The sequence below is a fragment of the Eriocheir sinensis genome, chromosome 7 (genome assembly GCF_024679095.1).
Source record: "Eriocheir sinensis breed Jianghai 21 chromosome 7, ASM2467909v1, whole genome shotgun sequence".
In the NCBI taxonomy this organism is placed as follows: Eukaryota; Metazoa; Arthropoda; class Malacostraca; order Decapoda; family Varunidae; genus Eriocheir; species Eriocheir sinensis.
Window position 1 is genome coordinate 3,825,757 of NC_066515.1, and position 11,772 is coordinate 3,837,528.

At 44.4% G+C, this 11,772-nt stretch overlaps 1 protein-coding gene across 1 annotated transcript in view; it reads left to right on the forward strand.

The window, feature by feature from the left end:
- Nucleotides 1-11,414, forward strand: part of LOC126992516 (nephrin-like) — a 142,017-nt gene extending 130,603 nt beyond the window's left edge. Inside the window, exons 15-16 of the mRNA XM_050851270.1 lie at nucleotides 2,922-2,986; nucleotides 8,936-11,414. Of these exons, the coding sequence (XP_050707227.1) occupies nucleotides 2,922-2,986; nucleotides 8,936-8,959 (89 nt within the window). The 3' untranslated portion in view covers nucleotides 8,960-11,414. The remainder of the gene's footprint in view (nucleotides 1-2,921; nucleotides 2,987-8,935) is intronic.
- The last annotated feature ends 358 nt before the right edge of the window (nucleotides 11,415-11,772 follow it).

The window sequence follows — 11,772 nt, forward strand, 5'->3', positions numbered from 1 at the left end:
CCGACCTCATTTAAGTGAAGGCCATCATCCCGGAACAAGTACGGTTGTTCGACGAAGTGATCCTAGGTGTCTATGAAGGCCACGCCTTCTTCGTCACAGAGCTTTTCCAACCTGGTGTTGTGGCTGAAGGCCTTGCTGTAGAAGCTGTGGATGGCGTTCATTCTAGGGAGGTTGCCGGACAGGATGACGTGCCTTGACTTGATTTTGTAGAGGCGAATGACTCGTCGGTATTTCAGCAGAATGTCGTCACTTCGCAATGTCTGGATATTGATCATTGGTGCCCGCGTGTATAACATACAGTGTGTCTGCTTTTCGCTTGGTCTGCAGCTACGTACATGGACGTCGCGATGTCATCCAACCTTGCCCTCGGCATGCAGAAGCGTTGCCTGGATGATGGAGGAGGATGAGGAGGATGAGGAGGAAAGAGAGCAGATTGGGCATTTAATCCTTGAACATGGGGCTGGAGAGGAAGACGGGTGAGGGGTTGAAGAAGGAGAAAGAAAGAATGGAAGAGCGGCCGAGGAAATTGAAGATGATGGAGGAAAGAATAAAAAAAGGAAGTTAAAAAGGAAAGAGCGAAGATAGTGGATGAACAGAGTTTTTATACACAGAAAGCAAAGGTTCAGTCAGCAGACCTTCACCTATCTTGTGTTACCCAATCCCTCAGGAACAACGGAATACCATTGCCATAGACTTGTTGAAACTACCTCCTACAACGGAAGGACACCAATATATGTTGTTAGCCATCGATCTTTTCAGTAGATTTTCTATACTGGTGCCACTCAAAGACAAGTCAGCAACATCTATGGTGACAGCATTGATTGACGAATTATTTTGTAAGTACAACATACCCAAATTTTGTTGTCTGACAACGGCACAGAGTTCAACGATCAAGACAGTAGGAGGAGGCCCTACAGAGTATGTTCCCTATGGAGATATTTGATCACACATCGTGTTCGAATTAACTGCAAACAGCGGAAAGAAAACGAAAGAAAGCACAGAAACACAGTTAGTATTTCTGGCATCCTGAGAAGTGATTGGCAGGCTCCCAAGGAACTGCAGGCACGACACAAGGCTCACGCTCTGCCGGGGCCACGGCTGACAAGATTCTCGCTGGTTAATGATTAGTCTTCTTGAAATGTTTCCTTTCGACTTTCTGAGGTCACGTGCTGCGCTTGATATTGTTTTAATGTAACTCGCCGCAAACAAGATTCCGGATGGTTGATCCTACACGCACGTGGAGTTTTGCGAGATTCTAAATGGTTTTGAAATTCCTCGTTTTGACTTAGATGGGCACGTGTTGTGCTTCTTGCTGTTATGAAACGTCGACAGACAAGCCTCAAGGGCAGTTTAGGGGCGGCGGCACGTGCGGCAGCCACCGGGACCTGGCAGGGGTGGATGGTTAGGCAAAGATGCTTTCCTGCGTGACAGTCAGATATCCATAAAGAATGATCCTTTATTCATGCTGGTACAAACAGGCCAAGAAATGTATATTAAATACGAGGAAGGAAGCCTTCTTGCTCAGCGTTACTACAAAGTATATTGAAAGTAGCTCTGCCCAAGGGATTACCAGTTTACATTATTAAGTGACGTGATTGTCAAGCTTGGAAAATTCTAGAGACAGTGACAGCTCCTAGAGGTTACCTGTCGGTCTCCGGGGATGTCTAGGTGTCTGGCAACATTTCCACATGATCTGTCTCATGGGAACACAACCTACTTGTCCATCTCATGGGATGTCCAGGTGTCTGGCAACATTTCCACATGATCTGTCTCATGGGAACACAGCATACTTGTCCATCTCATGGGATGTCAAGGTGTCTGGCAACATTTCCTAGGGACCTCCAGCCTCAAGTGGACACAACATGTATCGCTGAGGCTGTTTGTTGCCTGGTGACAGACGAGTCGGATCAAGGTCAGGGAAGATCAGCAGGTGTGACGTGATACAAATAACCGTTGTCACACGATTAACAATACTCCTGCACTCGGGCGAGACACATCTAGCACGCCCTTGTCAATTGTTTCCTATGCTACGAATTTTTAACTCACTTTTCAGCGTGTCAGCTCCTCTTACGTTGATAGGTCATGAAAAATGCGGAACGTTTCATCTTCATCTATAAAAAGATATTCTCCGCAAACTGTATTTATTTATTTGTTATATATATTTTTGTAATTAATAAGTGATTTTCTCTCGTAAGTATGCATGTATTTCTTTACTTACTCTTAGCTGGAAAGTGGAAGAAGTTTAAGAAGTTGAAGTTGCAAGTTTATGAAATCATTTGAAGGTCTCGTTGTACATGTTATTTACTCGTTTCTACACAACGTGTGTTAATACTAATACTTGTTGCCTGCACTAAACCGACCTTGATATGTGATTTATGTCCGCTCACCTTGCATCACAGCACACCACCGATTGGTCCTTGCTAACATTTGTCATTGTTTGTGTTTTCAGACTGCTTTATTAATTGGGATGAGGATGTTGATAATCATCCAAACAATAAAATGGTGATAATAATAATAATGATGATGATAATAATAATAATAATAATAATAATAATAATAATAATAATAATAATAATAATAATAATAATAATAATAATTTAACAATAATAAAACAATAATATAAAAAAATATAATAGTGATACTCGTATAATTATAAAGCTAAGTAAGTCCTACAAAGCTTCCCTTGACCAGGTAAGTCAGGACACCATTACAGCGTGTGTGTTGCATTGCTATGACCGCTATGTTTTCTTCTATTGTGCGTGTGTCTTTTTTCTCTGATTATGTGTTTCTATCCATGTACCTATCTACCCATCTATATTTCTGTGTTTTATCTTTTATCTCTATATCTTAATTCCGATGAATCTTTTCATGGACTGTCCATGTCTCCGTTCCACATTCCGTCTGTGTCTTCGCCGCCGCAGATGACGACGACGTCCACTTCGAGGTTCCAACGATCAGGCTTGAGGCGCACTGCGAGCCCGGAACGGTGAGTGTCTATTTGACCCTCACTCGCCTGACCTGACCTTCCAGTCAACCTCCCATGCCATGAAAGTAGCGCTGACCTTCACTCTTCCTGTCTCTCCGGCATCCCTTTGTTCACTCCCCTGTTTATTTTCTTGTTTAATCAGTCAGTTTTCTTGCATACGTCATTTCTAGAACATGTTATTGCTTATTCTTTCAACATATCCAACCGTATTAACGTTTGGGTTCAGTGGTAGCACAACTCACCTTCACAGCTTCTCTTCTGTTTGCATGTACACTAAATATGTTCAGTTGAATGCCGAAATATACCTTCACACTCTGTTTTCCTGTATCGTGTGTGACCTCCCTAGTCCACACCACACCCGCGCCTCCGTACTCCTGACTCCGCCTGCCTTGTTTTCTATTTTTCTTCGTGTGCCATGTTAACTTCTGCTGCTCTCACTTTTCCTTATTTTTCTTCTCCCTGCCCCACGTGTTTCTCATCCATACATCTGCATCCGGGGAAGAATCCTTGATGCATTCCTTTTCTGCCTCCGCGTTAACTTTTCCATGCCACGGCCATTTATTCTTCTTTTACCTCCCCATCCTTCTTATGTAGTGCTAGTCTGCTCCCCGCTCGGCCCGAGCACCTACCTTCTTAATATTGTTGATGGTATTCAGATGATATCAAACAATAGCACCGCTTACAACTTCACGGTTGTCTGAGTATTCCAGTGTAAAGTTATTAACATTCTTTTTCATAGCTTTTTATAACGAGATATCAAGAACTGGTTGCGGTCACTGTTCTTCCCCTAAACCTATCAACAGTGGTGTTCCACAGGGCTCTGTCCTATCTCCCACTCTCTTCCTGTTATTCATCAATGATCTTCTTTCCTTAACAAACTGTCCTATCCACTCATACGCTGGCGACTCCACTCTGCATTATTCAACTTCTTTCAACAGAAGACCCTCTCGACAGAAGGCTGTCAAACGCTTAACCTCAGACCTTGCTATCATTTCCGATTGGGGTAAAAGGAACCTTGTGTCCTTCAATGCCTCAAAAACCCAATTTCTCCACCTATCAACTCGACACAATCTCCCAAACACCTATCCCCTATTCTTCAACAACACTCAGCTGTCACCTTCTTCGACACTAAACATCCTCGGTCTATCCTTAACTCAAAATCTTAACTGGAAACTTCACATCTCCTCTCTCACTAAATCAGCTTCCTCGAGGTTGGGCGTTCTGTATCATCTCCGCCAGTTCTTCTCCCCCGCACAGTTGCTATCCATAAACAGGGGCCTTGTCCGCCCTCGTATGGAGTATGCAACTCGCGTGTTGGGGGGCTCCACTCACACAGCTCTCTTGGGCAGAGTGGAGTATAACTAAGGCTCTTCGTCTCATCAGCTTTCCTCCTCGTAATGGTAGCCTTCTACCTCTTAAATTCCGCTACCATGTTGCCTCTCTTTCCATCTTCTATCGATATGTTCACGCTGACTGCTCTTCTGACCTTGCTAACTGCATGCCTCCCCCGCTTCCGCGGCCTCGCCGCACACGACTTTCTACTCAAGTTCATCTCTTTACTGTCCAGATCCCATACGCACGAGTTAATCAGCATTTTCACTCTTTCATCCCTCACGCTGGTAAACTCTGGAACAATCTTCCTTCATCTATATTTCCTTCTGCCTACGACTTGAACTCTTTCAAGAGGAGGGTATCAGGACACCTTTCCTCCCGAAACTGACCTATTTTCGGCCACTCTTCTTGACTCTTTTGTGGGAGCAGTGTGAGTATGCAGCGTAATTTTTTTCATTATTGTTTCCTTTTTGTTGCCCTTGAACTGTTTCCTCTACTGTAATATATATATATATATATATATATATATATATATATATATATATATATATATATATATATATATATATATATATATATATATATATATATATATATATATATATATATATATATATATATATATATATATATATTGTCGGTACCTGCTCGTGTCCGAGCATTGGAACGTCCCGGAAGTCTCTGGTCTCACCTCGGTGGTCTTCTTTGGTGTTTGTGTTTGACATGACTTTGTAGCCCCAACCGATTTTGGAACAAACGAGGGCAGGACTCGCAGAGGAGGGTAGGTAGAGGGCGGGGCTGGTTTATTTGCGCCTTTCTTAACTCCCGGCGAGCGTCGTCTCCCCGTCTCTTCTCCCTTTCAAACTCCTCTACGCCCCTATGGGTGACCCACCTTCAGGCACCCCGGTCTTGAGCAACCTCCTTCCAGGAAGAGGGGTGGATGCCAGCTTGGGACAAGGAGAGCTTCAGCTGGTCCTTGTAGCGGCGTTTGGGTGCCCCACGGGGTCTCCTTCCGTTGGCCAATTCCCCGAAGAGTATCATCTTGGGCAGGTGGGTGGGCTCCATCCTTGCCACATGTCCCGCCCAGCGAAGTCGGTGCCGGAGGATGGTGGCCTCAATACTAGGGAGGGCTGCTCGTGTTAGGACTTCGTTGTTACTTACGCGGTCCTCCCACAGAATTCCAAGGAGCTGCCTTAGTTTTGACTGCTGGAATCTCTCAAGATATTTGATGTTGACTCGGTAGAGGGTCCATGCCTCACATGCGTACAACAAGGTGGGGAGTACCACGGCACGAAAGACAGCTATCTTGGTGGAGATGGAGAGATCGTGGTTGTGATGAAATGCATGAGAACAAAGGAAAATATAATCGTGCGGAAACAAAAAAGTCATATCATAGAAGTAAGATGCAGTTAACGGGAAGAAAAAGAAAATTCAGTAATCTTTTGTAGAAACACTGAAAGCACTCAACAATATCAACACCTCCACTCCCCCACTTGAGAAAAATAGACTAATAAATATCAATAACAAATACCGCAAAGAAATTATAATCGCGAGAAAAAAAACACTGGAAAAAAACATTATCGCCAACGCTTCCACTCGTTCATTTGCAACAAAACAAAAAATGAACGAAAACTAATAAAAGCAACAACACACGTACACCAAAGGAAATCGATCAGATCAACAGCCAACAACAACACCTGTGTACACTTACCTATTGAGGATACTTAAAACACCCAACACACACACACACACACACACACACACACACACACACACACACATAGAGACTCCCCACACATACACTCGAACAGACGTACGTGCACACACACACACACACACACACACACACACACACACACACACACACACACACACATAGAGACTCCCGACGCATACACTCATACAGACGTGCGTGCACACACACACACACACACACACACACACACACACACACACACACACACACACATAGACACTCCCGACGCATAAACTCATACAGACGTGCGTGCACACACACACACACACACACACAGACATAGACACTCCCGACGCATACACTCATACAGACGTGCGTGCACACACACACACACACACTGATTCTAACATTTTGATATCCATTCTATAGTAAGGTGACCAGAACTGAACCGTATAGTCAAGATGAGGTCTAACTAATGCTAAATATAGTTTGAGGAAGACTTCGGCGCTTCTGTTGCTTACGCTCCTTAAAATAAATCCCAGTACCCTATTTGCTCGACTTCTAACTTGAATGCATTGTGCCCTTGGACGGAGATCAGAGCTCACTAAGACCCCTAAAGCTCTCTCGCACTCAGACCTGCTTATGAAAGTGTCACTTAAGCAATAGTTATGAGAGGGGTTCTTTCTACCTACACTCAGAATACTGCACTTCCCTACATTGAACTCCATCTGCCATTTATCCGCCCAGGCATACAATCTGTTTAGTTCATCCTGGAGAATACTATCGTCCTGATCCGACTCAATTACTCTACCGATCTTGGTATCATCTGCAAACTTACTTACGTCACTACTAATTCCTGTATCTAAGTCATTGAGATAAATATTAAACAAAAGTGGACCTAATACCGAACCTTGTGGGACTCCACTCGTAACACATCCCCAGTCAGATCTTTTACCTTTAATTTGCACTCTTTGCTTCCTATTGCTAAGCCACGCCTTGACCCAGTTCAAAACTTTACCCTCTACTACGTGAGCCTGTAATTTAAGCAACAGTCGTTGGTAAGGAACTTTGTCAAACGCTTTACTAAAATCAAAATAGATTGCATCATAATTTTCATCTCTGTCTACCGCCTTAAATACTTTATTGTAGAAGGACAAGAGATTGGTGAGGCATGACCTACCTTTAGTTAACCCATGCTGCGAGTCGTGAATTAAGCTATGTTTCTCTAGATGCTCCCGAAAGTTCCTGGCTATTATGGACTCCAGCATCTTGCCTATAACCGATATTAAGCTAATTGGGCGATATTTTGAAGCAGCTGACCTGTCCCCTTTTTTGAAAATCGGCGTCACATTAACTACTTTCCATAGGCTGGGCACATAACCAGTATTTACCGACATCTTAAAGATGTCGGTTAGTGGGTCACTGAGTACATTACCTAATTCCTTTAATACCCTCGGAAATATCCCGTCAGGACCTGGCGACTTATTCTTCTTAAGCTTATCTATCTCATCCTGAACTACTTGCCTGGTAATGATTGTATCCCTCAATTTATCGCCATCCCCGCCCTCGTACACTTGAACCCTTTCCGGAATAGTCGTTCGATCCTCTTGTGTGAATACTGAAAGGAAGTACTCGTTCAGCAATGTGCTCATTTTTTTGTAATTTTCCACTAGCCCCCTGTGTTTGTTTTCAGCGGTCCAATTTTCTCCCTTGTTTTTGTTCTATACATCTGAAAGAAGCCCTTAGGATTACTTTTCGCCTCATTTGCTACTTTGATCTCATAATTCCTTTGTTGTAGTAGTAGTAGTAGTAGTAGTAGTAGTAGTAGTAGTTGTAGTAGTAGTAGTAGTAGTAGTAGTAGTAGTAGTAGTAGTAGTGATGGTGATGGTAGTAATAGTACCAGCAGATGTAGTTGTTGATAATGATGTTCTTGTGTCCTGTTGTTCTTGATGATTTGGTGTATTTGTGGGTCGTTGTACAGTTGTTGTATGAATGACGGTCGTAATATTCAAAGTGCGTTATTTTCCTTGTTATTATGATGAATAATGTTTGTGTGTGTGTGTGTGGGGAGGGGGGGGGGGGTCTGGTGTGTTATTCTTTCCAAAACCAGATTTTGTAAAATGTTACATGTTATAATACGAATAAGAAGATAAGAATAGTGTAAATATTGAAAAGGAAGAAAACAACAGGAAAAATACTAACAGTTATAATAATAATAATAATAATAATAATAATAATAATAATAGTTCTCATAAAGGGTAATAACAACAACTGCAATACCGGAACCATTAGTTTGCAACACTTCAAATCTGTTATAATCTGGCGAGGATTTTGTGGCTTTCAGTGGGTGGAGGAGGGCGGCAACACACACATTCTTGCGTATACACATGTGTAAGTGTATGTGCGTATAAGTACACACTGATTCCCCCTTGAGTTGTGTTTGTTTATGGCAGTGTTGTCGTCTGGTCTTCGAGCTCAAGTATTTTTGTAAAGCTTTGCGGTGAAAGGTTTGTTGCGTCGTCTTCTGGGAACGGGCGGCGTAAATCTTTTTGTCTCGTATCCGGAGAGGAGCTTCTGAGGCGTAATTCCTTCGCTGGTTGTGTGCGCCGCGTACTCCGGCGTGTCGGACTACGTCTCGGTTGTGTGTTTGGGAGACTGAGGAAGGAAAATGGTGGGCGTTCAGATTTTTGGCTTTCCCATTTATCACTGTCACTCACCGTCTTCCTATCTCTATTTCTTTCCAGACATTTTTTTACGTTGTTTCTGGCGATTCATCTCTCTGCCATCGTGTACGTGCCTATGTATCTGACCTTCCAAAAGGAAATTTAAATGCTTTGTAATTCAAGTCCTTAATCTACTTTTAAGGCAGTGACCATTGCCCAATTCATTAATATATTTTCTCCATCTCTCTCCTTCTGTAGCGCGTCGAGGACCACGCCCTCTAACGCCCCGCCGCCAGCAGCTCAGCGCCTCAGCCCATCACAGCTCAGCCCATATTCACCCGTTTGATCTCGAGACCCCTTAACCTTGTATCTCCACTGCCTCCATCCCTTTAACTTGCCCTTCATCCCTCCCGACGCGCAGCAACCCAGCTCAACTCAACCCTTCATCACCCTTTTGACCCCGAGACTCCTTGACGCCCCTGCTGCACTGCCATCCTTTCATCTCACCATCTTTATCTCCTAACCGACGCGCAGTAGCCCAGCTCAGCTCAACCAGTCACCCCTTTGATCCAGAGACTCCTTGTCGCCCATCCTCCAGCACCGTCATCCCCTCAAGTCACCATCCTCCTTTTCTTCCCGATACGCAGTAACCCGGCTCAGCTCAGCCCAGGTTTACCTTCTGACCTCATATCCTTGTTACCCCAAGTACACCCTCATTCCCTTCACGTCCACCACCCTCCCTCCGTCTCTCACTACTTCCTTCTCTCCCTCCCTCACACTCTTATCGGTTTGCAGGAAACGCATCCTTCTGGTTCTCACGTGACAGTCGGTGAGTTATGTAGAAATATGGAGACGCTCTACGGTCTCGTTAAGTGCAGCCGCAGTGCTCACCTCCGTCTCCAAGGCCCCTGCCTGTGTTTGGTCGTGCTGTTATTTATCCAAGATGTTCGTAGGGTAAAAGGTCGTCATCATTTTCACAGTAGCTACCTCCTCTAAGTGTATCCAGAGGCACTCATCTATAGAAAGGCGTGATGAGCAGCTACAAGCAGGGTTCGAACCGCAGTGCGAGCGAACTGGCAGTTCAGTTGGCAAAAACACTTCTCATAAAACCAGCGCGACACCAGAGTATTCCGGTCAAACATTTATCGCCATAGTTCAACCCTAAAGCACCAGTCAGTAGCCAATTGATTTATTGGTCAGCCAATCAGGCAATCAATGTCCACGCCTTGCACAGAGTGGCTGCGTCAGGCCCGGCTGCTCCCCTTCGACAGTTTTGCGTTCCTCTCTGCCTGACGAACCACCGGGCAGCTATTGCGAACTTTTTGCAATGACCGCTACAGTCCAGCCCTTGTTAATGACCAGTCAATGAGTTAGCAGAGTGATGAAATATTCACTGGCTGCAGCAGAGTTATTAACTTTTTTTTGTTGTTGTTCGTGTACGTGTGTTTGTGATTCATACACGTTCGGAACACGGGAAGCATTTGTCCGCTGCATGTACTGATTGGAGCATTGCTTTGAAAAATACAAATACTCGTTTATTAATCCATCGTAATTTTATTTCCGTGGACACAAAAACGCGCCGTTGCTGGAATATTTAGTTTTGAGCTGCTAGTTTTTTTTTTTTTTCGTATCTCTGGACTGACATATTTCCCCCACGATGAAGGAGATGCAGAAGAATATATTTTTTATCTAAATTTTATTCGTTCAATTACTTATAAACTGTGCCATGTGCATAATTCCCCCGCAAAGATTTGACAGGCGGTGGCGATGACGCAGGGGCGTGAGAGGAACACTGCGGCCGCGAGACAAAAGCGTCCTTGGTCATGCTGTCTCGCGCGTGGGGGGGCGATGAAATACGCGGCGCGACGGCCGTGCTGAGGCCGTGCCGTGAGTTATCGAGAGCAAGTGAATACATTATGCAGAAGAGCCGACAAGCAGTCTCTCCACCCCACCCCCTCCAATCACACTCTCTTTCACAGTCCTTCCCTCCCTTCCCTCCGACAATCAGCCTCTCCTCCCTCCCACCCTTCTTCTTCTCCTTCTCAGCTCTTTCCCTGACAAGGCGTTGCTCCCCACTCCCAATCCCTTCCCTCCTAGTCCTTTCTTCCCACCCTTCCTTCCATCACCCTCTCTCCCTCCCTGTCTTCCTCCCGTCCCTCTTCGTCTTGTTGCTGGAGAGCCGAAAAGCAGGTCCTCCTCCTCCCTCCCCTTCCCCTTCCCTCCCCCCATCACCCTCTCTCCCTTCCTGTCTTCCTCCCGTCCCTCTTCGTCTTGTTGCTGGAGAGCCGACAAGCAGGTCCTCCTCCTCCCTCCCCTTCCCCTTCCCTCCTCTCTCCCTCCTATCCTCTTCCTGCCTCCCTTCGTTCCCTCTCAGCCTCTTTACCCTGGATTATGATTCTCGTTACTGCCAACACAACAAACCCGACTCACTATTAGAAATGTAATGGGAATTTTTTTTACATACCTATACCTTCCCTCCCGCACCCCTTACCGCCTTCCTATCATCTTCTCATCCCTTGCCCTGGTCATTTGGAACCCTTCCCGCCAGCCCACGCGTCCCTCCCTCCTAATCGATCATTTCAGTCGTTAGTGTTCGTCATAATGTAAATATCGGATATTCACTAGTTGTCATGTGTAATGTATATGTAGGTGTGATAAGAGTTTTTGTATGTAACATAAATGGCGTATATTTTTTACAGTCGACATGGTACAGTGTTTCGTGTCCATGTATGAAGTGTTCGACAATAAAGGTTATTATATTTATTTACCCTGCCGTGTCTGTTCCTGCCACGCCGATATTCTGTTCTGAGGTTAATTTTACTCCCAGATATTGGTTCCTCTCTTACTTTGGGAACTGTGGTTTTAAGGTTTTCATTTTCAAGTTGCATTTAAGTCTTCTCATTTATTTTATACCTCGCTTCATCACTCGTTTATCTTAACAACACTTGGGTCACAGCAACATATTTCGTTAATGTGTAGTCCATTGTTATTTTTATTTACTGCCCATGTTTCTCCTTAATTTTCAGCGGAACTTTCATTTCTTATATTCATTGACCCGTGTTTTGTATTTAATGTTTCTTTTGAATCTTTCCTTT